Source organism: Zophobas morio, unplaced genomic scaffold (genome assembly GCF_036711695.1).
Source record: "Zophobas morio isolate AGI-343-1 ecotype UQ-CSIRO unplaced genomic scaffold, CSIRO_AGI_Zmor_V1 ptg000809l, whole genome shotgun sequence".
NCBI lineage: Eukaryota > Metazoa > Arthropoda > Insecta > Coleoptera > Tenebrionidae > Zophobas > Zophobas morio.
The window spans coordinates 22892-47100 of NW_026972912.1; the positions used below are offsets into that span (position 1 = coordinate 22892).

Genomic DNA, 24209 nt, shown 5'->3' on the forward strand with positions numbered 1-24209 from the left:
GCATCTGGGGGCTTTACTCGAATTAAGTAGAAGGACGAGTTTAAGTATTTTAACTCGTAATCTTAAAGGAAGTAATTGGAATTGTCGAAACGCACAAGATTTCCATTAGATACCTACGTGGATGTCAAAAAATGTGAATTAATTGGATCCTTATATAAAATATTCTATGCTTATATTAGAGGGATTAATAATTAATATCTTATTTAACTTTAACTAATACATTGGAGACGATGCTGTCCAATAGGAAGAGCATAAAAGGCAGGAAAAATACTTAAGTTTCATGTTATTAACATTTATATACTTAGTAAAGGTATATTGTGGTTGACGGTTTTTTTTTACGGCTGCTAAGGGCCCCTTTACGCGTAGCGTATTAAAACATGCGTTTACAAAAAAGGCTTTGAATAGTGTTAGCACGTGGAGGGGTCTGCGATGTAATAAATAAAAGTGATGGTGTCACTAAGTTTCCTAACACGGTCTTTCTAGGCCTAAAAAAAAATTACTTATTTCGAAGAACAAATTACACAACGGATGAGTGCAAACCAGTGAGTACCTTATGCAAGCGTAGCATTAACAAAGCGGTACTCTTGGCACCACGAAAATGTCCCATTCCGATGCATTAATTAGTGCGGACGATCTTTCCATTGCTTGGGAGACAAAAAACAGGCAACAATCCGTTCGCCTACACAGAGGCTGAAGAGACTGCTCTGGTCAAAACTACTTCTTGAGCGAAATGGGCGCTCTCGGTGCTACGGGGACCAAGCTACGAGGGAAAGTCGCCAATTCGTACATAACCAGCACAAAATACATCCAGTGATCGTAGTAAAACGAAGTTATCAAGACATTAAAGTGAACTGTCTCAATGTAGAGGGCAAAGTTGAAAAGGGAACATATCGACAAAGTATTTCCCTACCAAGGAAAAGCTTGCTGACTTCTTAACAAAGGTATTGCTAACCCACAGTTTATCAAACTTTAAACAGGCTTACGCACTGTCATTGCTCCAGTCAGAAAAATGTGTAAAATTAGATTTTAACAATACGAGACTAAATTATTAATGCATTTTTTTATGTTGGACATGTTTGTTTATAATTTTATAAGAGATTTTCTTTTCCTATATAATCTTACTTAACGTATAAATAAGTCATATCAATTCTTTAGTAAAACACTCTTATTGCCCTTCTTTTTCACCTTCATTTTTGTGTAATAGCGCCTATTTTTTCGGTTTTTAAGTCAATATAGCTTTTTTTCGTTGAACAATCACTTGCCAGCAAAATCCAAAAAATTAGTATACATATATTTATTTTTTCGATGAGATATCGAAGCAAACAGCCCTGAAAACTTAAACGTAAACTTAATAAACTGGATTAATTGTCAGAATATCCATATAACAACCAAAAGTTTTCTTTTCCAGCATTTCCACTGATTAAATGGAGGCTTTTAACATTATCCAATATGAGGTGCTGCGTACTTACAGTCAAGGGTACCGAACTAACATAAGCCGGAGCTCCACGCGATGCTATATTTATACTTAACTACATTAAAACCTACAAATAACCGGGGTGCAGAATTTTTTATTTTAAACCTATGGGCAAAACAAAAATTAAGACCAGTTTGCAGGGTTTCTACTGCCCTCTGTCAAAATATATATTAAGTTGAATCCAGTTTTTTTAATCCTTTCCCCCACTCAAAATATAAACGTAATCAAAATTAAAGTTTAAAACGAGTATTACACGTTTAATAAAAGAGAAAACGCCGGGACAAGTGTGGTACAAAAGTAAACCAATATTAAGAAACAAAGAAAAAACTTATTAAAAACTAGTGCGTGGGAACAAAAAACATAAAAATAAAATAAATAAAGCAAAAATTTAGCAATTTGGTATCTTAAATTAAATTAGATATTCAATGAGGTTTTCAAATAAATATAGCATAAAATTGTAATGTACTACACATTTTAAAATAAAACTATATATAAGAGTCTAACTTAGATTTATTTAAAAGCTGGGAAAAGAAATTAATTATATATAATTCTTCTCTGCCAAACCGTAACTTGCGAAGGAGAAAGTAATTTTTTAAGCAACTAAGCTAAGCTCTTACTTATGTGAGAACATCAACATAAAAATTAATTTTTTTTACTAAACGAGAATAAACGAAAATACGGAGATTTTGACGCGTGTCGAACCTTGCTATTTTCCTTTATAACTAAATAATGCTACCCGAAATGGAAAAAATATAAATAATTTCAATCTTTCGATTGTTGGACAACCTTCAAAAATTGGAGGGACCGCCATGCTAGCTATCAAATACTCGACCTTTAAAACTATTATAAATACAACAGGCCGGCAGCTTTGCACATACGTAGCAGGAAGGATGTGATCCATTTATGAGATTCTTTATAAAGAGATATGCTATTTAAAGGTTATACTTAAAAAAAGACAGACAGCATTAGGCAAGAAAAACAGTAAAATTTTTTTAAATAAACATGATTTAACATAATTTACTTAACCCGTTTTAATGAAAAAAACACATTTAGAATCTTGAAACACCGAAAAATTGCCAAACAAACCTTGATCTAATAGATTAAAATTTGCCTATAAAAATTTTTAAAACTCTAGTAGTCCTCATTTAGAGGCTTAATACATTAAAGTTATCTCTGTTTAGTAAAAATAAATAAATTGGACTGACATCAGTAGATATGCAGAATTTTATTCTTGTTATAAAACTTTGTAAACAAAAAAGTTGTTTATTTTTAAAATTAGTAAGTAAGCAGAGTTGTCAAATGTTTCGGCAAAAAGATGGCACTTGAAAGCTTAAAAATATACGAGGTACCGAAACCTAAAAGAAAGGGACCACAAGAAGAACACAAAGAAATTAAGTAACCTAATGGATAATATAATCATAAATTATTGTTGCGATAAAATTTTTTAAGATATACAACATCACATTATTTCACCCGTAGCTAATTTTTCCCCTTTCCATGTGTTTTTATTATAAACTTTTATAATATATTAATTAAATAACCTAAAGGAACATTTTAAAAAAATATTCTTCTCTTTGGCCTACAATCTTTTTGCTACTAAATTAATTTTTATTACTAGCCTCATTTATGCAATAATTTGAATAACTATTTTACTTAATTTAAATTTAGTCCCGGTATTGCACAATTGTTTTATTTAAGATTATCTTAAACTATTAAGCTATTAACTGTGTATCCCCCTATCATTAAAGAGAACCTAGGTGTATGTTAATAAACATTTGTTTTAAAATCTTATCACAGTTTTTTAAAAATTCAACACAGTACTATTATTAGTATTATCAATTATAAACTCATACTATTGTATTATTATTATTAGTATAAATATAGGTATTAGCATAAGGTTTATTTATTATTGTTTAGCCTTAGGTATTCAGTAAAGTATTATATATTGTACCGATAGCATTCTTTGCAAAGCTAATAGTACGTGCGCAGGATTTGATAAACCATTTAAACACTCTTTTTACCGGGTTACATACCAGAAGTTTAATATTTCAATCACTATGTATAAGTGTTTATTCATAGACACGAAGAATATATTTAAATGGTTCCAGAAAGTTATATATTGACTATAGAACAAAAAGATTTTGCTTTTGAAGTATGCTTCAAAACCTTAGCAAAAGTAATTTGAATTTTAAGTTGAAGTTGCGGGTTTCATATAACAGGGTTAGGGAAAAATCTTGATGTTTTTCACTTTTGAACTCAAATTCAGTGTAAGCTGTCCAATCAGACTTATATTCATAATAACTTCATGTTATTTGAACTTAACTCCTGATTAGTGTGCCTGGCTAGCCTGTCTTAAGAGCATTGGCATTAAGTTGAAAGACGATGTCTAAAGGATCCAGCTGAAGGCCCCTGTGAAAAGCTTCTTTTCGCACAAACCACGGTACTGTTGTCATCACCCAGCAATTTGTACTGTCGCACTTGAGTGCCGACGCTGTGGCAGTGGAGTCGTAGGCCGTCTTTCAACAGATCGGAAAGGTGCCAAGGACAAACGCGGATAAGGCCGCTTTCTTACAAATGGGTATGTTAATATGTGTGATTATTCAATTTTCAATGATTATGTAAAAACAACAGGCACATTAAAGCTATAAGTCCAATCGTAAAATGCACTGTGTTATCCTTTTCTTTGTATGATTACTTATTTATCCAGTACTCTGCTCCTGTAATTGAAGTCCCCAAGTGTTATAAAACTCACTTGGCGTCTTGTGACGAATTATAAAGAAACTGTTCGGTAATTTTTCTATGAATTTAAAGGTTTACTAAATGTATATCAATCAACTAATAATACTGTGAATATCCCGCCATGCTATAAACCAATGATGATTCACAGTACACTGTAATTGGATAGAGAAGAGAACTTAAAAAACTGCTATTCATCGAAAGAAGCTGCCCACAAGGTTATACTATCGAAGGAATAAATATTGTAGTTATGCGCCCCAAATAATTACTACTTCAAAAACTGTAGGTGGTCATATCGTTACATGTATAGAGCTTGCACAAGTTACTGGAATATAATAGACTTAATAATAACATTTACAGCATCTATTTTGTCTTAGTTTGTGCTATTAAATAATTATAAGACCAAAAGAAAGATAGAGAAATAAGTATTTTTATGTGATAGTAAGCAATAAGCTATAATTAGGTAAGATAAAATGATTTTAGACAAAACTAGTTGATTATTAAACAGTGACAGAGTTAAGGGCCTGAGAGTAGAAACATACTTAGAACTAAATATTAAAATTAAACTAAACTAGTGACGGAGCTCATAAGTTCAAATTCTTCAGTAATTTAGAGGGGGGAAACGGAGACCTTAAGACAAGTTAAAATAAGATAGTTTAAATTACATCCCATGGCCATACCCAATTACAAACTTGAGGAGGGGCGCGGATATATATATAGTACTAGTACTATATATAATATATAAGATTACGAAACAAAAATGGCGGAAACACATATATATTATATATAATACTAGGATTATTGTATACTTAATCAATTCGATTTGACTAAGTATGCATTCTTCGGAACAAAGGAATAATTTAAAGAAAACATTACTCATTTCTAAACCAGTCCTTTCGGCGTCCGTCTTTGGTACTAACAGGCACAAAAGCTTAATTTAGTAACTTAGCTGATTTCATTATCTATTTATCTAGCGTTCAAGTTAATTACGCCAGATCTTTCTAAGCAAATTAGATTTAAACCGCTTCGAAAGGCAATGCTAGTACCCAACATGAAGCGATCCAACAAGTTTGTGTTAGATTGCGCAATAAAGTTATCACTTCATCTACAAATTTCCCGTGACATGCTTGTCAGCTTCAGCCAGCTAAAATTTGCTCCATCGGATACTGGTAAGATTTAACCTGCCTAAAGGCTTTGTCCAACTCGAAGTTTTTGTTAGGTTTAAAAGTAGTAGTTTCCAACCGCGCGTCTCTGACCAGATTGAGTTAGCTTCTTGCGACCTCCGTCTATTCTAAGTACCGTTCAGCTCACAACTCAGAACTTCAATCAGGAAGGTACCATAATCACTATTCATTGGTTGGTAAGTATTTGCAAAGAAGTTCAAGCTTCAAATGGAAGCTAGCTGCGGTGTTCTGAGATAGATAAAAATTACAACCCAGCCTGAGAGCTTACTGGAGGTATATTGCGAACACCGCAAAGTAGTAGAGGGTGACATAACCCCTACCGAAGATAGATTTACTTCCGAACGGCTTTCCATCTTAGGATGACAACCTATTGATTACCGTAGATAGAAACCATCCGGGGCCGCAAGGACTAACGTCCGAGTTGGACACGAATTTTATATATAGGACCAATCTTTTTCGGCCACTTTTACTTCATTGAGCCTGGCGACGGAACAGGAATCGTTACGCCCAATGAAGAGTGTACTAAACTTAACAAAGAGTCACAAGTTTCGACCCAACAGTCAAAGGCACAAAAAGCGCCAAAGTATAACCACTAATTATCCAACCTATGCAGTTGCCAATGCGTTTACTATCAAACCACAAAGAACTAACCTGCTGCGGTCGCAGTCAAGTTTAGGGAGCGACACAAGCTTGTGCACGAATCAAAATGAACCGCGCACGAGATAAAGTGCGCACCCAGAGCAAGTTAATTAGCTCGCTCTCTATATACGTGATTTTGGAGGGCTTGATAATCAAAAAATAGCCTGCAAAAATCAAAGCAATGTTTCTACCAAGTAAAATTAAACGTACATAAAATAAAGCAAAGGTTCAAGGTAGAAGCACTAATAAAAATATAAATTATATTAATTTAAAATATATAAAAATTAGATATAAAATACAAATAATTTAAATTTAAGAAATTAAGGTACTAGAAATGAATTAATTTTCATTTAGCTCCACTTAGAGACCTCAGCTCCAAAGTCAATTAGACACCCAAGGTAGAATTATACAGGACTTAGAGACAAGATTTGAGCAATTATTCTCCTGAGTAGCAACAGAGAAAGGTTGCCATGAAAGCTTACTGACCAACGTAGAGCTAAGTTCTTGTCCCCTAGGTGGCTATGCTTAAGAATGGAATCGAAACATGACGTTACTGTGAAGGAGTAAAGTTTTACCACTAAACTACTTAAGCAAGTTCTACTTTAGTAGAACCAAATAACGAACTAACAATCTAGAAATGCTAAAGCATTGAAACATCCTACTAAAGTAGAACTAAAAAAAAAAAGATAAAAATAATATTTCCCCTCTTTTACGGTGCTATTTAACACGAAGTAGTTCAATAGTCACCTAGCACGAGTAGGTCCCATACTAAGCCCCTACGGTGTATAGGACGAACTACGAAGCATAAGAGGGGAAACTCATTTTTACCTTTTTTTTTTAGTTCTACTTTAGTAGGACATTTCAATGCGCTAGCATTTCTAGATTGTTAGTTCGTTATTTTGTTCTACTAAAGTAGAACTTGCTTAAGTAGTTTAGTGGTAAAACTTTACTCCTTTACAGTAAAGTCAATGGTTCCATTCCATTCTTAAGCATAGCTGCCTAGGGGAAAGTAACTTCAATTTTAACCTCTGCTTCTCCCTAGGGTGGCTAATTGACTTTGGAGCTAGGTCTCTAAGGAAAGCTTTTATATCTCTAAACTTGTACACCGAAGCTCTTAGTTTCAAACAATAATTATACAGAGATAAGCAGTATATGTACAATTTGTAATCTCTCTCTATTCCTTGTATTAAAGTTGAGAAACCAAGGTGAAACAACAGAATAAAACCCTGTAGAAACTAGTCAGCATCTTAACAATTAGAAGGTAATCTTGGTTTACAACTTTGACCAGTGGAAATCGGGACTCTTCTCCCTCTTTCTCCGTGCTGTGTAGTAATCTCGTGGTTAGTTTATACCATCAACGAGTGGCCTATAGATCTGGAGACAGTGATCTCCAGCTTGATTCAAGTCCATTGAGGAACTAGTGAATCCTTTAACTTTCTATATCAATATTTATAGCTACCTCTAACAGATCTATTTTAATTTTATATTAATATTTTATATATTTTTAATATAATTTTTATAATTTAGAAATAATTATAATCCTTTGTTAGTGCTTCTACCTTGTAATAATGACAAATTTTTTTTTGACTTCTTTTTTCTTATCTTTATTTTGTTTAGTAGAAGCACTCTTTTTGATCTTTGGAGGCTCATTTTTGACTATTAAATTCTCCAAAATCACGTATATAAAGAGTGAGCTAATTAACTTGCACTTGTTGCGCACTCTCGTGCGAACGAGCTTGTGTCGTACCCTTTCTAGTGCTTTGACCATCAAAGGTAATTCCTGTTTGATTTGATAGTTGAGCACATGGGCTACTGTGCAGGTCGGCTACTAAGCGGGAAGACTTTGTCAGAGGCTTGGTTCTGGCTCTGACTGTTGGGTCTAACCTTTAGATCCTTCGTACTAGATTGTACGCTCTTTTTTTTTTGTTAGACATAAAGATTACTGTTCCGTCTCGAGGTTTGACATCGTAAAAGTGCACGAAAAAGATCATGCCTATATATAAAATTCGCGCTAAACGGCGCGTTAGTCCTTGCGTTCGCCAGAGGGTTTCGATCAACGGTCATCAGTAGGTTTCCACCCAGAGGGGGATGAATGTCTGAAAGCAGACTACTATTGGATCGGGTCATGTCATCCTCTACTATTCTGAGGCGTTTGATTTGAAAATCCAGTAAGCACTGGCTGGGTTGTGATTTTTATCTAAAAACTACCATAGCTAGTACCCGATTTGATACTTGGACTCATTTCAAATTATTTACAAGCCAAAGAATCGTGATTACGGTACCTTCCTCATACAGTAAAGGGTTGTGAGTCATTCATTCCTTTAGAGTCGCAGGTCGCAAGAAGCTGATTCATTCGGGTTAGAGACGCGCGGATCAAAAGATCTATTCTTAAAAATGGTAAAAACTCGTCGGTTACTTTAGTCCTTTGGCAGGTTCTATCTTATCTGTGTAGTATGGTGTAATGTTTAGCGGACTAATGCTGACGAGCTTGTCACGGGAACTTTGAGCTCTATCGACTGACTAATGTTGTCTTAGAAGCATGTTCGCTTCGAGGCTTCGCGTTGGGTATTAGCATCGCCTTTCGAAGCGGTTTTAAATCTAATTTGTTAGAAAGATCTGCTGAAGTTAACTCATACAATATTCAACCACTTAACGAATACAGCTAAGTTGCTAAATTAAGCTTTTGTGCCTGTTAGTTGCAAAGACGAACTCAGACGAAAGGACTGGTTTAGCAATGGGTGATGGCTCACTATTTTTTGATCCAAGGATGCATACTTGATCAGACTTGTCCTAGTATGTAATAGTGCTAGTATCGTATATACTTGTATGTTTATCGGCGCAATTTTGTGTCGTTTTCATACATTTATATATAGTACTAGTAAAAAAACCATCGGAAAAGAAAATGGTGGTAGCTCTGCGAACTCGAGAATATAATGAATATATCTATATGCCTAATAAAAATCTTAAGCCGCTATAACTAACGCTACACTCACTTCAACCCACCTGTTATTGCGACTAGAAGATTGTAAGGTTCTCTAAAAATAATGAGCGCCCACAATTAAACCCTTTGAGAGCCAAAGTGGTAGACACAAAAATAAGCAATCTAAAATGGAGAGAAGAGCAGGGAATTTAGAAAAAGAATGGAGCTATGGCACAACCATTTTTAAGCTGTGCACAGCTGAGAATAGAATTTAAAGCTTGATATATTAATAGAAATAGAACTTACAAAGAAGTAAAAGACGCTCTAATATAAAGGTAACAAAATCAGCTCATTACTCTATTTGGGTAAGCTTAAAATAGTCGTTTACGTGTTAAAAATGCTAATATATAACGGTCCATTTAACACAAAAATTATTATACAAACCAAACTATTAAATATAAACACGGAAAAACAAATTTTTTCTGAGAATGAAGAACCTGATTACAGGAACCTCCTTTGCCAACTGGACTATAAAGAGAAAAAAAACATGTTCTTTGTCGATGTACTATAAACATGGGTACCGAAAAAAATTATAGGTAACCTTATTACAATTTACGTCAAAGACAACAACTTATACCTTACTAAAACAATAAAGAATATACATATAAACGCGTCACAAGTGGAAAGCATTATACGAACAAAAATTACTGTAAGTTATCTATGGAAAATATATAAAGGAGATAAAGAAAACGGTTATAAATACACTAATGATATCTAACTTGCTTTAATAAAAGCGCTAAAAATTAATAAACTCTGATACTGAAGGAACCAACCAATTAAACAACCTTCAATTAATCGAAAACACAAAAAACATATAAATAAACAATACGAGTTATTTACCAAAACATAAAAATTAAAAGCGAAAGAAGCATTTCCCGCAAATACTTTTTTGAAAACTGCAGACGACAATATTGAATACCATGAAAACCGCCAAAAACGAAATTCTCTTCGTACATTAACATAAAGGATTTACAATATACAAGCTTGAAGGTATCATGGCTACAACTTGGAGACTACCAATGTAAAGAAATATCTCGAAGAAAGTTTGACTGCTAGAGGACTTTTGCAGAACCAAGGCAGAGACTATCACGATACGTATTTATCAGTGCTATTCAAAAATTTCTCACGATAACTAATGCTACTATCAAATATCAGAGGTTTACCAGTTAGGACAGTCTTTTTAGATACAAAGCTTTTCAAGTCGGTTTTCTCAAATACCTCAAGAATCTAATATAATCAGAAATTACCTTAACGATAAAACTAATAAATGAACTTATAATAAGAACACAAAGTGTTTTACAACTTAACGTGGAATTGTGTGGTCTTAATAACTCAATTCATGTTTTTTCATAAAGATTTAACAAAACTAGAAAAATACGGATATGTACAAAGTTAAATTCCGAATGTAAAATTTCCTTAAATAATTAGTAAACCATTGTGGGTATATATGTTGGTGAAAGGATCATAATCGGTAATTATATAACTTTTATAAACAACATACTAAAAGAATTCAATATGGAAGGCGCTGAAAATATCCTCGAGATAAAATTCACCTTTCGCCAAATAAAACTTTAATGAACAAAAAAAAATAATTAAACAACTAACTCTACCACTAGAGTCAAGTTACCACTGCTATCAGAAAAAAATTGATATCAATATTGGAATACTACAAACTCATCGGATATTTAAGAAATTAACAGACAGCACAAGATCAGATATCTCGTATACCGCAACTATACCCGAGAGCTCTATGCACAAACACAATGAAAAACACATAATGATAGGTAAAAAAAGTTCTTGGTTACATAAGCGAACAATAAACACATTCCTGAACCTTAAACTTAACAAAAAATGACGGATATGTCAGTTGAACGCTATGCAGATGCCACATAGAAGGCAACCATGACTCCCATTCCTCCTTGAATCACATTATTCACGTTTATAAGTGCCTTTTTCAAAAACCAAGCCGTTAAGCTGGAATAAGGCTTTCTTCATCAATTATTTTTTTTGGTCATGAAAAAAGCACAGCCTCTGCGACTTTTCCTAAGCAGGAAAGTAGGTAATAGGGCGATAACCCCAAGCGTAGCTGCTTAGTATAGATACATCTGTATTCGTGAAGGACTCCAAGGTGAGTTATGGGCCCCTACAGCGGAATTGAGTAAAATTTGTGTGCTTCCCGCTCTCTGTCAACTGATAGTGGTGTCTTCCATCGTCGAGAAAATATTTCAGTTAAGTTGGCTTATTATAAGTTTGCTTCGATAGCTTACCCGTGCCTGACTATAGAAAGTCCAGACCTTTTTTTTCAGGTTGGAACATAATTTTTATTTTTTTTACGGTGTTATCGGGAAGAGTTATCGATTGCAGTTAATCTTACCGTATTATGTTTCTAAAAACTCTCAATTCTAGTTCAACAAGCTTGATGTTCTTTTTTTAAGACATTTTAATCACTAAAGGCCTGCCTTTCATGTGTTGGCATTTTAAGCGGTGTCTTTTTATAATAAGCTCTTAAGCGCTCAGAGGGACATTAAGCTTAAAGTTTTATAGGATTCAAAGGTAGTCGAAACTATGAAGATTCGAAGGCAGCCCTTTTAATTCCGTATAACATGATGGAAATGGGGAAAATGTCATAAATCACTCAGTTTTGTCCAAAAAAAAGATCTCCGACTCCCAGCTGGACTGGGCATGGATTCTAGTTTATACAGGTATATGCATGTTTCTAAAAGGGCTATACGCAGTACAACCAGAGCCTCGAGTGTGTAAGTGTGTTAGTTCAGAAGATGCTCATATTAACACGTCATATCCTTCCGCCCACGGTTGTTTTTACCGTTAGGACTATCGACTCTGCTGTTCGTATAAAGAGGTTTACAGTTTAAGTCTCCACAGACATTGACCGAATGAGCATCGTTAAAGAACTTATTCACATTTTTCACTATCAGATTCTTATTCAGAGGCTTCTAAGTAAATGTGTTCAAAGTAGCAGCATACCTAAGTTAGTTTAAATGCTAGTTGTTTATATACTTTGCCGCTCGAGATGTGCCAAAAAGGAGTATCTTATGCCCTTTCTATAAGAAAGACTATACGTCCCCCCTTATATGACAACGCTCTTTTGGATAAGTAGGGCAATTAGGGATGCAAACCTATCATGGCTCTTGAGGTGAGTTTTAGATATCGGCGCAAGGTTAGTAATCATTCTTTCAACTAAAATTTGCGGTTCTTGTTATTTGTCCCAGGCCCCGTTAGCGTTTTAAAAAAGTTATTTAAATAATTTTCCATTATTCTTTTTAACATGGTCGATTGATTAATTTTAAAAATAAGTCGCTCATTAATCTTAAGATTTGTGTGCTGAAAGCTGCCGTTATAGAGTTAACAATTGTTTTATAATACTCTCGTCCAAGTCGGTAAATACTGGTGCAGCGTTTTGTTTGGTGTACCTACGTTTTCCTGTGTTTGAAGTAACCGACTTGGTTTTTCTAAGAGTTGCATTATAAGGGTAATAAAAGAAATATCGACAACTAGGTTATTCACCCTGGCAGTTGCCGTGTCAATCAAAACCATTGAAAATTTTGGTTTTATCAGATATCTTAAAAATATCTTATAAATATTTGATAAGTCGCTACCAAATATTTACCCCCAAGTATAATAATTAAGTAATTTAACATCTTACTATGCACAAAGTTTTTGGTGTGTGAAAGATATGGAATAAGTAAAACTTGGGCAGCATTCTACTGTTAAAAATACTGATAAGTGTTCGTTTGAATATATTCTCTGTTACTGGAAGAGAGAGCCTATTTGGTAATAAAACAGTGTTAATTGTAACAGGTTAAAGAAGAATTAAAATGTCAACATAGTTAAGCTCTCTAAAGCGGTTTAGCACAGACACAAGGATTGCAAAACCATTCTTTTTTCTCGTCTTTGGACAGCTGCACGTTAAAATATCTTTTAAATTTCTTCTTTGCTATTAATATTTGCCTCGCTAAAAATTAGCTGTCGAAAGGTTCCAGCCTGAAAGGACAAATACTCAAAAAACTTAAGTTAATACTGGAAAACACAAGTGTATCGCTAATAAGTTTCAATATTAAGCGAGCTGTTCAAACTGAAAATTCGACTTGTTTATTAATCTTTAAGATTATTATTGGTAGTGGTGTTAGTAATATAGTGAAAATTTTGAGTAAGAAAGTCTTTAAAGCAGTATGTAGCACATAAACTTTATAAGTGAACAATTACCATCTACGTTAATTTTTCGCTTTGTCTTGGTTTTTTTTAAGAGGAAAGTGGTCTGCCTTATAACCCCGTGCATAAATGAATTAGTCTTTTTAATTTTATAGCTCTCGTTTATGTTTGTGTGATTTAAAAACAGGTCAAATCTCATGTCGTTTAGACGTCGATAAAACTAGCGGTAAATAGTTTAATAAACATAACTTTCGTAACCACGAGGCAAGCTTTCCCTTTCTTAACAAAGTTAACGTTCACACTCACCGAAGATTTAATTATGGTTATTAAATATATTCCCACATCTTTAATTAACTTTTGATGTAGAAAGTGTTAATTTTTTAAATAATCATTTAATGAGATATTTATGAAAGTTCGTTAACGTCCTGGATGTCGCAAATTCGCTTTCCATTCAAAACGTAGGAAACTTTTATTCGTAATCTATAATAAATTTTAAACAAACAGTTATTACAAAAGTAAAAGAAAGAGTACCGAAGTGTTTGCTTTGAAGCATTAAATATTTGAAATTTCTGCGTAACTGTTTCTAAAGTATTAGCAGGAATATAGTTACTGGACGCAGGATATAACTTCAAGTTCATTGACTAAACAAGTTAATTATAATAAAAAATTTTAAAAATACAAAAAGAATAATTTTTGAAACAATTATATTTCAACAATAATTAGTATAGTTTTGTTTTATAATAATTCTCATAAGTTGGCTTAATTTTATAGTTTTTGTTATTAGTATATTCCTTTTGGTCAAGGAGACTTTTTTTGTTACAATAAACTTTTAAAAGAAAATATACTACTTTTTGGTAGCCACACAAAAAAGATCTAAAGTTAGTATACACCTTTGGCACGGCAATCTGCATTACAAAACTTTCAGCTGCAAACGGTCCCGCATTAGAGATTCGAGCAAGAAAAGTACTTTCCTCGGTTGAACTAGAGAGTGATTGGACTCGGATCTCAATGCCTTCGTGGCGATAAACGTTTATTCCTGCTTAATAAATAATTGAATCAGTATCCGCAGAATAATATTTCTGATATTATTACTTTTTATATATATATATTAAGTGTTCGGCAAATATACAGGCATAATATTAAAGTTTTTAGATAGTTCCCTATTAATAAGTTGAAAAAAAACTGGCAACAACGAATAGTTTGTAGTAGTAGATAAGAATTATTTCCTGTATCGTCTTTGGAAATCATCTTACCAATAGTTTTATGCACTCTGCTATTATACTTAATAGCAAATAATATTAGAAACGTAGGAACCGTCAGCTGCGGACAACGCGGTGGGTTCGTCGAACAAGCTTAAGAGTCCGCCAACCGAGTTTGCAGTAGGCTGTCTGCCAGGTGTGGCTGAAGTCTCCTCGTTGTGAACGGTTGAAAAGGCAGGCCGGCCAGTATCAGAGCCAAACAATGCAAGTAAATCGCTGGTAGCTTCCGATACTTTTTTCTATATAAACCGGTAAAGAATGCGCTAAACAATTAAAAGATAAAGAGAACAGTGTCGTGCTGATCCAGTGGCGAGTGAGCGGAAAGCCTGCTTTCAGACTGCCAATAACATAATTAAAAAAATATCCGATACTGGCTCGCAGTAAAGTGCATAATAAGAATAAAGGAGTGATGCAAACAGTATACTTTATAAGTAAGAGAAGCTTCCTCTTTACCCAAACGACTTTCCTCGGCGCACTGCAATGGCATTCGTTCAAGTATCGCGTCTCTCAATGCATGTTGTTCAAATAATGACACTTTACGTGGATGGATAAGCATATTAAATTTCTTTATTATAATAATTCACTACAATAATGTTTAAAGATTTCTTATTGCATAAACACTTCAATTATTAGTTTTAAAAGTAGGAAATATACATAATTCTGACCATATTCGAGGGACCGCTGCTGGAGTTCAACATCTATGTGGGAAGTAAACGGCTCCATTATCGCCCGTATCCGCCTGAACAAATACATAATAGAGGGCTACGACGTGATTGGACAGCATACCTGGTTGTGGCGGGAAACCGGGCAGACAGCTTTGCAAGGGCAGTTAGAAGGTACTCGCGGCTTAGTGAAGATGTGGTAGAGGACTGAAGAATAGACTCCAGCAAATCAATAATCGTCTCTTCGGTAGGCGTCACGTGGGGTTCGTCCTTCACACTGGGGGTCGGTAAAACTTCTCCGAACTCTCCGATACACCAAACGGATATTTGTACTACAGGTTGCTGGAGAAAAGTCATTACTATAACACTTGCCACCAATAGGATCGTTTATACCGCACTAATATCGTCCTCGAGCAATAAAAAAAGATTTCTAGAAATATATGAGTGTAGTTCTGATAGAGATCCAAAGGAACGAATAACTTCGCATACGAGTTCCGGTTCAAAATAACTCCCAGCCTGAACATAACCGTCCATTTGTACAAAGAAAAACAAAAAAGCTTATGCGACACCGAAATCAGACCAGTTTAAGACATTGCAAAACCGTATCGACATACCAGCGGCCACTCGGGGCGTCCCTGGAAAACAGGTGGATAGGAAAATCTCGCTACGAAAAGAGAAATGGAGATTCTCACTTCAAACAAGCTCGAACAAGTTGCGTGCAGATGTACGGCTTGAATTCCGACTCGCACACGTGCAAAAATTGAAGGATGTCGTGAGTCAAGGAGCTGTAGAGGGTTATTAGATCCTCCCAAAAGAAGCACATGGACCAATAAAGAAAGAAGGAAAACCCAATGTTGTCTCGGTTGATCAGCACAAACAAAAGCTCAAGAGCTCGCCGGCGAATGGAGACGTCCAGATCCTGCAGCGTGGCAGCATGCACACAGAGTAGTGCAAACAGAGGTAAAGGAAACCTTCAAGCACTCAATAATCGTGTCTCTGTGCCTTTGAACGGCTTTTATATCCACGTGCACACAGCGAATCAAAGAATTTAAAGCGATGTAACTAAAGCATATTGACCAAATCAAAAGTTTATTTGACAAAGTTAATAATATAAGACCTTTAAAAACAATGAAATCCATTTGATAGGATTATATATAAAAAACTTATTAAGGTTAACTTTTACGCTCTATATGTTATAAAAAAATAGTTATTAAAAACTTGATAGTAATTACTATTTTATATCAAAATAAAAGATAAATATACTTTTAATGGTAAAGTCAAGTCGTATATTGTTATTATTGAACACATATTTATAAATAGTTTAAAGACTAATATATCTTAAACAAATCTTTATAATTATTTTTGAAATAATTAAAGAAATGTTAATTTTTTAGAAAAAAAAGAAAAAAGTTGTATAACTACCGGATGTTCTTATCATTGCCAGAAAGAAAGCGCCCGAGAATATTTATAGCAAAAATTTTAAGCTCGTCATCTGCCTTGACTTTGAAAATGGCGCGAACAGTTTCATAAAGTACTGCATTTCCTGCGTTTTTGAACGATTGGGTGTGGGAAGAAACCTTCATTAAAAGTAGGGAAGTTATGAAATTAATTGTAGTGCATTATACAAGAAAGAAAGTGAAAAACAAAAGAAGAGAAAATTCAAAACTAATTATAAATTAGAAGCAAATAAATACGCGAAATTTTTATAAACTGGACGAAAATCTATTAAACCTGAGTAAGAACACTGTTCAATTCCGAAGAGGCTTGAGGGTTCACGTGACCAAGAACGCCCAAAAGTTGAATAAGTTTTACTTGAAGAAAAGGATCAGTGATTCCGCCAATCTCATTCTCCGGACTATACCCGCAGGTTAGAAGCATTTTTAAAATGCGAATAATTTTTCCAAGTAACTATAAAAATTATTATTAACGTAAAATGGATATTAAAAGTAAACAAAAGCGAAATCAAGGAAACAAAGAAATTTCTATGCGATTTTTATAATAAACTTAGAAAAATTTTAAAGATATTTAAAAACTAATGTAAAATTTTACTGTCTTTTACTTTTTAAGTTAAAACAACTGAATTGCAATAAATTCTTTTAAAATAAAATTAAAATAACGAAAATTCTTAACTAAGTATTTATGTGAAAATTAAGAGTTTACATTTAAAATAAAACAAACTTTATAGGAGAACTGTAAGGCTTCTTTACTAACTAAGCACATTTCAATTAGAAGAGTAACGCCTGTTAGCATGAGCCCTAAAATTAAATTATCTAATTATAAAAAAAATTTTCAAAAATTATGAAAATTTATTTAGAAAAAATATTAAAATATTAACCTGCAACAGAAAAAAATGCCTTCAACTTACTATAAAATAATTGTTACAAATTACAGCTAGAAGAAGTTATTATATTTTTAAAAAAAACTAATATTTTTTATAGATCGCTTAAAAGTTTATACTTATTGAGAAACTAACTTAAAAATAGGATAGAAAATATTTATATAAAAATCTCTTCGAAATTAGGAATAAAGCAGGTGAATATTGCAATCACTAGAAAACTGTTTTTCAAATAAATATAAAAAAGGTAGCTAATTATTTTAAACTAAAATAAGAATTTTAACTAATTTTTAAAAAAAAAAATTATGAATAATAAAAATTAAGGTTTTAAGTATAAAACTAACCAACTTTTAAGATACGTATCTCTTGTAAAACATAAACTTAATAGATAATATATATGTATATATGCTATTATTATATAACTCTCAAACAGAATAAAAAAATAAAAAAATACGTAAGTCAGCAAAAATAATTAAAGCCCGATCTAGGATAATTAGAATTTTCTCTTATGTAGATAATAGAGATATGAACGAGCTTATACAAACTTTAAGAGAAAAAAGGTAGGCGTGAGTAATAAAAGTCAATGATTTAATTCATTTGCCACAAAGCTGCCAGTTAGCAAACTAAAATATAATAATCAGCACCGTAAAAAGAAATCACAAACTTTACAAAAAAAAAACTTTTAAATAGTGTGGTTCTAAATAGATATGATAATTGCGAATTCGAATGTATAAAACAAAATGAAAAATTTAAAACCGTGATATCTTTCATCCAACAAATCTTCCACGAGAAAAAGAAAATTCTCGACCAATTCTGGAGATTTTCTGACAAGACGACAGGCGCAAAGAGCAGCCTTGCAATTATGATTAGTAACAAATTAAAACAATTAATTAAAAAACCAAGTAAAGTTTAAAAAGTCCAGGAATTACACACAATTACTAGAAGACGCAGCAAAGTATGAATGATACCTTTTTCACAATAGTTCTATTATGACTTTTAAGTAAGTTTTCCACTTCAACTTTTATGTAGTAAAAAGTTATTTACTGGAAAAAAAACGACTTTGGTTGCATTCTCAATACCAGCTAAATCTCTGGCCATATCGGTTGAGCAGATATTACCAAGTGTACAGAGAGCAGTACAAGTTACGTAGTGGAAGCGAGAATTTAGATCACTAAATTTATATTGAATGTGTTTAAAAAAGAACTGCTAACTTTTATTAATTAAATTAAAGGCCTCTTATATTAAAAAAGAATTTGGTTATGTATAACTAAAACTTGTACAAGAATTTAGTATAGTTTATCTCTTATATATAAAAATGAACGTATAATACTGCTATAAAGTGGCCACCTTTTCAAGCAGTTAGTAAGCAAAAGCTGAAGGTCGCTTTGTTCATCCAGTAGCAACATGGCTCCGAGATAGCCCAACCTTTTGTCAAGAAATTGAGAGGATGAGATGAGCTTTAAAACTTCTAGTTGTCCAAAGTGAGCGGGATAGCCAAGCATATAAAGATATAAGATCTTTGCTACATTCCGAGTTCGGTATTCCAAAACCTTTAAACAAAATAGAAGTAGAACGTAAACTTAAGAAAAAGGTGTACGTTCAACCTCATTTTTAAATGCAGTTCTTATTTGGGCACATTCTTTAGATACGACGTTTCTTTCTTCAGCAGCTGTTTTGCAGTTCCTTATCATACAAATGAGCTCCTTTAGTTTCAAGTTATGAGGCATAATGTAAAAGAGTTGTGGTAATACAAAAGCAGGACGTTGGTAAATCACGTAACTAAGCCAGCACGATAAGGAAAAACCTTATCTCAAGGAAGATAAAGTAAATGTTTAAACAAATCTTTTGAGGTTTAGAGTGGGAATGGTTTAACATTCCCCTGAGGTTCACTTGCAATGTGTACGTTATTAAAAGTTCTCGGTGAAAGGTTAAAAGTAATGGGAAAGTTTACAACTTTATAAGAAAAAATAATGGGGAGAACCTTGGAATAAAGTTCATGTAACACATTAAATACAGAGTTTTTAAAAAAGACAGTTTTAAAAAAAGGCCACCCGCAGGGAGTACTTATTTAACCAACTTGTTATCAGCTCTTCTTTGTAAAAATGATAACATTAAGGATCTATGTTCCATTTTTAATAGTGGAATTAGCTTAGATAAAACATTTGGTAACTCACCAGATGTTCGTTTACCAGGAAGGACGTTTTTGCGAAGCGTTTGAAGTTCAAAGTTATGTCTTTTTATAAATATCCGATCGCTTGTATATTTTTTACAGCCCATAGGGAAAGGCTTCCTTACTCTCAGCATATGATTGCTGCATTTTTGCATACGATGCTTTTGAAATCATAATTATGATATTTTTCCGGGCAGCTATTAATTTAACTTAATAGGCCATTGTTGTTAAGAGAATCTTAAATAAAAATGATGACTTCGAGATTAAGGTGCGAGACTCTAAAAAAGATCTTAAAAACTTTTACAGATATAAAGTTACAATTAAAGTAAGACATATGTATACTTTATATATATACTTATAAAATTATTTAATTTGTTGACATAAATTTTTTAAAATTTTGACTATAAAAAAAGTTTCAGAAACGTTATAAATTTGACTGAGGGCGCAATGTTACTAAACCAAATGCCAACTTGAAAAACCTCATGCGAAAGATAACAGGATACAATGAATTTATTCTAAACTCTAGTTTAGCATACATAATATTAACCCTCTAATATGGTACAATAACGAAATAAAGTTGTCAATAATAAAATTAGTTTCTATGCAGTGCACACATCGGAGTTAACTTGACGTGTTTTAATATTTGCTTTCATTTCCATCTTCAAAGTTATATATTACAATATTTTTGGTAGTAATTAATATTGTGGTATCTGCTAACTAGTGTTTGGATTAATGGTTATATTTGTAAGCGGTACTTATGTAAAAGATATCTATTTATACCTCACCTAGCGAATTTAAAACTAAATCTTTTGATTAGTTTTCCTAGAAACTGTTGTTTGTGAAGACAAGCCGTGAACATAAGTTCATAACGTGTTATTTGATGCGGATTTGGAAAAAAATACTCTTTTTTGTTCAGTTGCCGTGTTTATTAAAAATACTTCACTCCTTAAATTAAAGAAGCCTGGTATTAAAACCTTCTAACTTCACCTTCCCAACGCACTAAAAGTATGAGAGTGTCCCAGGGGTTTAGTCCTCTAAACTAATTTAGAAGCTAAAGGAGGCTCACATTTGTTACATACTAAGGATTTGTTAATATTTAAATACTAAAAACAAACGAGGGTCTTACTTATTTATAAAATAATCTATATGTGAAATAAAAATATAATTAAAGAAAATTAATAATACCTTGCTCGTCCCTATTATAGCCAAATAGCCCCTTAATTTTATTTTTCGAGGGTTCGCTTTTATTGTAACTCTTTCCACTATTTTCCCATGGCCGTCAAGTACTACCCCTAAGCTGGTCAATGCGCTCTACGAAATACACCGTATTATATATATGTAAATTTAGTCGTGTTACCACAAGACTTTTATTCAAGTTTGTCCCTCCATGTACCCTTGCTTTATAAAATTCGGTACGGTGGAATAAACTCACTGGCATTGTTTTTTCACATTTTAAAAATCGGAGCACTAAAGGCCAACAGCAACTTTAAAATACTCATTCTAGAAAACGCTGAAGGTAAGGGGGGTATTTCTAAAAATTTAATATTTCCCTCTTATAAAACCATATTTTGAGTAGAGGCGTAAATAGAAATTTATAAATAGCTGTCAAATTTTTTAAATCAATTTCAAACCAAGCAAGCGGGTATTACACATCGAAGCGGCTACCTCTAAGGCAAAGGTACCGCTTTGTCTTTAAAAAAAAATATAGAATATTTTGTAAGATGTAACAGTTGCCAACGGATCATTCGCTAGAAGCTTGTTAAACCGGTTGCACGTGTCGAATTTGCTAATGATGTATTAGTCTTGTTAAAGTTTTTAAGATATAATTAAGTAAAATATCTAATAAGGGATTTTGAACTATAAGAAAAGCCTTGAGTACCAAATTTATGCATTTTATACTATGTGTAAAAAATTTACGCAACTAGTAAAGTTTAGTATTCTATAACAACTAACTATCTCCCCAGTTCTGACCCGGCTTTAAATTCTTTGTTTCAATTAAGTATTTTAAATTTCTTCGTGTAGTAACCAGTTCCTTTTTAATTATTATCTAACTTCAAAGTTGTAAGTTTTTCTTCCTGCTTCATATAATTCTAACTTTGCTTTTGAGTTATTGGCATTATTATCATATGCAATATTAGTAAATATAACGATCCCTTTAGGAACCTAGTATGATATAAAATGACGTATATGGATTCGAAAAGTAAACATCGGGATATAGTCCAGATTCGAATGGGATTATTAGGCTTCCTAATCCAAGAAGTATAGAGAATAGACTTTCTGAAGTGCACGTTGACTAGCTCTGTGGCTATTGTTTAAAATAAAATTATTTTTTACCTTTATTATAAATTTATACTTTTTATTAATTTACATTATTTCAACATTATAACATAAAAAAACTTATTCCTAATAAAGTGGCCTCAACAGATTCATAACTTTTTATAACTTTTTACCATTAAATATTTATCGCCCTCTACATATTAAAATAAGTCCGAAGACCTACTCTCAACTTTTATTTATTAAACTAACCAGTAATACAATTTTTTATAGGCTTTACAAAAAAAACAATTTGAATAATACAATAATGTAAGAATTGCCCGATTAAGTAGAAAGGTTTTGGGGTCACAACAAAGAGAACTTAGTTCGGGTAATTTACTCAACTTTATTAGGTTTACCGAAATAAGTGTAGGAAATTCTAATTTTGTATATTATATATCAATAAATATTAAATAAAGAATTGAAGGCAGAGTTTTACTTTAAGCAATGAATTATCTTATAATGATTACTCGATTGCTAATTAAATCGACCTAGAATCCTTAAATGCAAACGAAGCTTTTATAGATTTAAAAGGCCATAAGCGGGAATAAAAAACTGCAATAATTTATAAACTCATTATAATTAATAGCAACTATAAATAAAAATGAATTACTTGAAGCACGCAATCAGGCAATTTCAAACCTTGTTTTAACTTCAGGTAATTGATAATTCAAAGAAGATTAACAGGGTTAAAATGTATTTTAGCTTCTTTATCGCTTAAGTTAGTTCATTTTTTAAGTTCAAGTTAAAGAGGAAACTAAATTTTTTTTATAAGGAAATCTCTTAAAATGTTTGTATTTTCCTACTAGTAAAATTAAGTTGCCTCAGCGAGCGTGATTCGTAAGTAAAAAAAGTAAAAATGACAACACTTTTTTAATATTTCGGCTAAATCAATAATTTTGTAATAAACAAAGAAGCCCTTAAGAATAATCCGCTCTATAAGTATACAACATTCTATAGCTTGCTATATTAATAAAAGGAATTCAAGTATATACCCGTATGAAATCGCCAATGCATATAAAATGTTTAGTAATCTTTTCCCTTTTTGCCATCTTATCGTTGAGAAGTAAATTTCCAGAAGAATTAAATAAGACTTCTTTTAAACGGCTCTTTATAATATAAATATTTGTAGCATTCTATTATATCGCAAGAACAACACTTATAAACGTAAGCCGTGTTGTTGTGTAAGGGCAAAAAATTAACTGCAACGTCGGTGTATAACGGCGTGAAGATGAGAAAGGTTTTAAATCAACCCTTTGTCCCTACAAACTTATATTAAGGCCTTTAATTTTTTTTTTTAACTTTATAAAAATCTATTTTTTTTTAAATGTATAAGTTTGTTGCATTTTTAAAAGACTATTCAAATTACCTTTATCATCTAAAAACTAAAACTTTTGAATTTACATAAAGATTTTTGGTAGTATTTTTTTAATTTCACAAAATTTTAAAATATTGCTATAAATTTCCCTGTAAAAGTAAAGCATCACTGTTGTTATAAATTAGGTTGCGAATTGACAAGAAGACAAACATTTAATAAATTCAATAATTTTATCAGAATTTTAAAATGTTTAAGGATATCGCTAAATACCAAAACGCTAAATTTAACGTGCAAGAACTAATAAAACTGTAGTATTTGCTTTAATTATAATATTGCCAATAGACAGTTTTCCGCAAACTTAAAACTTCCAGGTTTTTTTGTTTATAAAATTGATGGTATAGAAATTATAGAATTCTACAACAATACCTTTGGGAACGCATAAAACAACAATATTAGGTTTAAAGATAGAGGTATCAGGCTGTCGTTTATGAATGTTCGGTTTCAATTTCACTAATTAAATATACGAACAACTTTATAAAAATTCTACATCTGTGCTTCCTATAATAATAACGCAAAAGTAACTAAGCTATTGGCCAAAATTAATTACTACTAAGTTACATAAGTATAGATAAGTGAAGTAGCTAATATTCAGCAGTATAACCAAAGATAGACTTACTTCTTCGACAGTTTTGTCTTAATCTTATGCTTTAGAGTCAAGAAAAAAGTTATTAAGTATAAATATCGGGGTAACAAACAATAAATTGAGCACAAAAACTACAAAAAAGGTACATAAATTTTATTAAAAATACAACCTAACTTTTACTACGACACAGTAAATTCTTCCTTGCTCAAATACTAATCTAATAATTAGGAATGAAGCTCAGCTTTTTAGTATTTACGAACATTGTTTTATTGAATAATCTAAGGACTTTGAAATCTTATCTTACGATTTATTGCCTTTTCGAAGTG

At 32.4% G+C, this 24209-nt stretch overlaps 1 protein-coding gene and 1 non-coding gene across 2 annotated transcripts; one reads left to right on the forward strand and one right to left on the reverse strand.

Annotated features, from left to right (window-relative positions):
- Positions 1 to 6954: 6954 nt before the first annotated feature.
- Positions 6955 to 7025, forward strand: Trnak-uuu (transfer RNA lysine (anticodon UUU)). Its single transcript has one exon. It is a non-coding gene; the product is annotated as a tRNA-Lys (tRNA).
- A 6562-nt stretch (positions 7026 to 13587) lies between these two features.
- On the reverse strand, positions 13588 to 19222 carry LOC135121969 (AP-1 complex subunit gamma-1-like). Its single transcript, XM_064046233.1, has 21 exons — positions 19044 to 19222; positions 18787 to 18989; positions 18519 to 18610; positions 18408 to 18457; positions 18196 to 18292; positions 17283 to 17359; positions 16836 to 17012; positions 16527 to 16681; positions 16076 to 16166; positions 15953 to 16023; positions 15797 to 15889; positions 15685 to 15739; positions 15498 to 15620; positions 15229 to 15446; positions 15108 to 15181; positions 14867 to 14976; positions 14732 to 14779; positions 14498 to 14681; positions 14074 to 14219; positions 13715 to 13824; positions 13588 to 13663 (listed from the first exon to the last, which is right to left on the reverse strand). Exons 1-21 carry the CDS (start codon positions 19164 to 19166, stop codon positions 13588 to 13590), a joined length of 2373 nt encoding a protein of 790 aa, XP_063902303.1. The 5' UTR covers positions 19167 to 19222.
- Positions 19223 to 24209: the final 4987 nt, after the last annotated feature.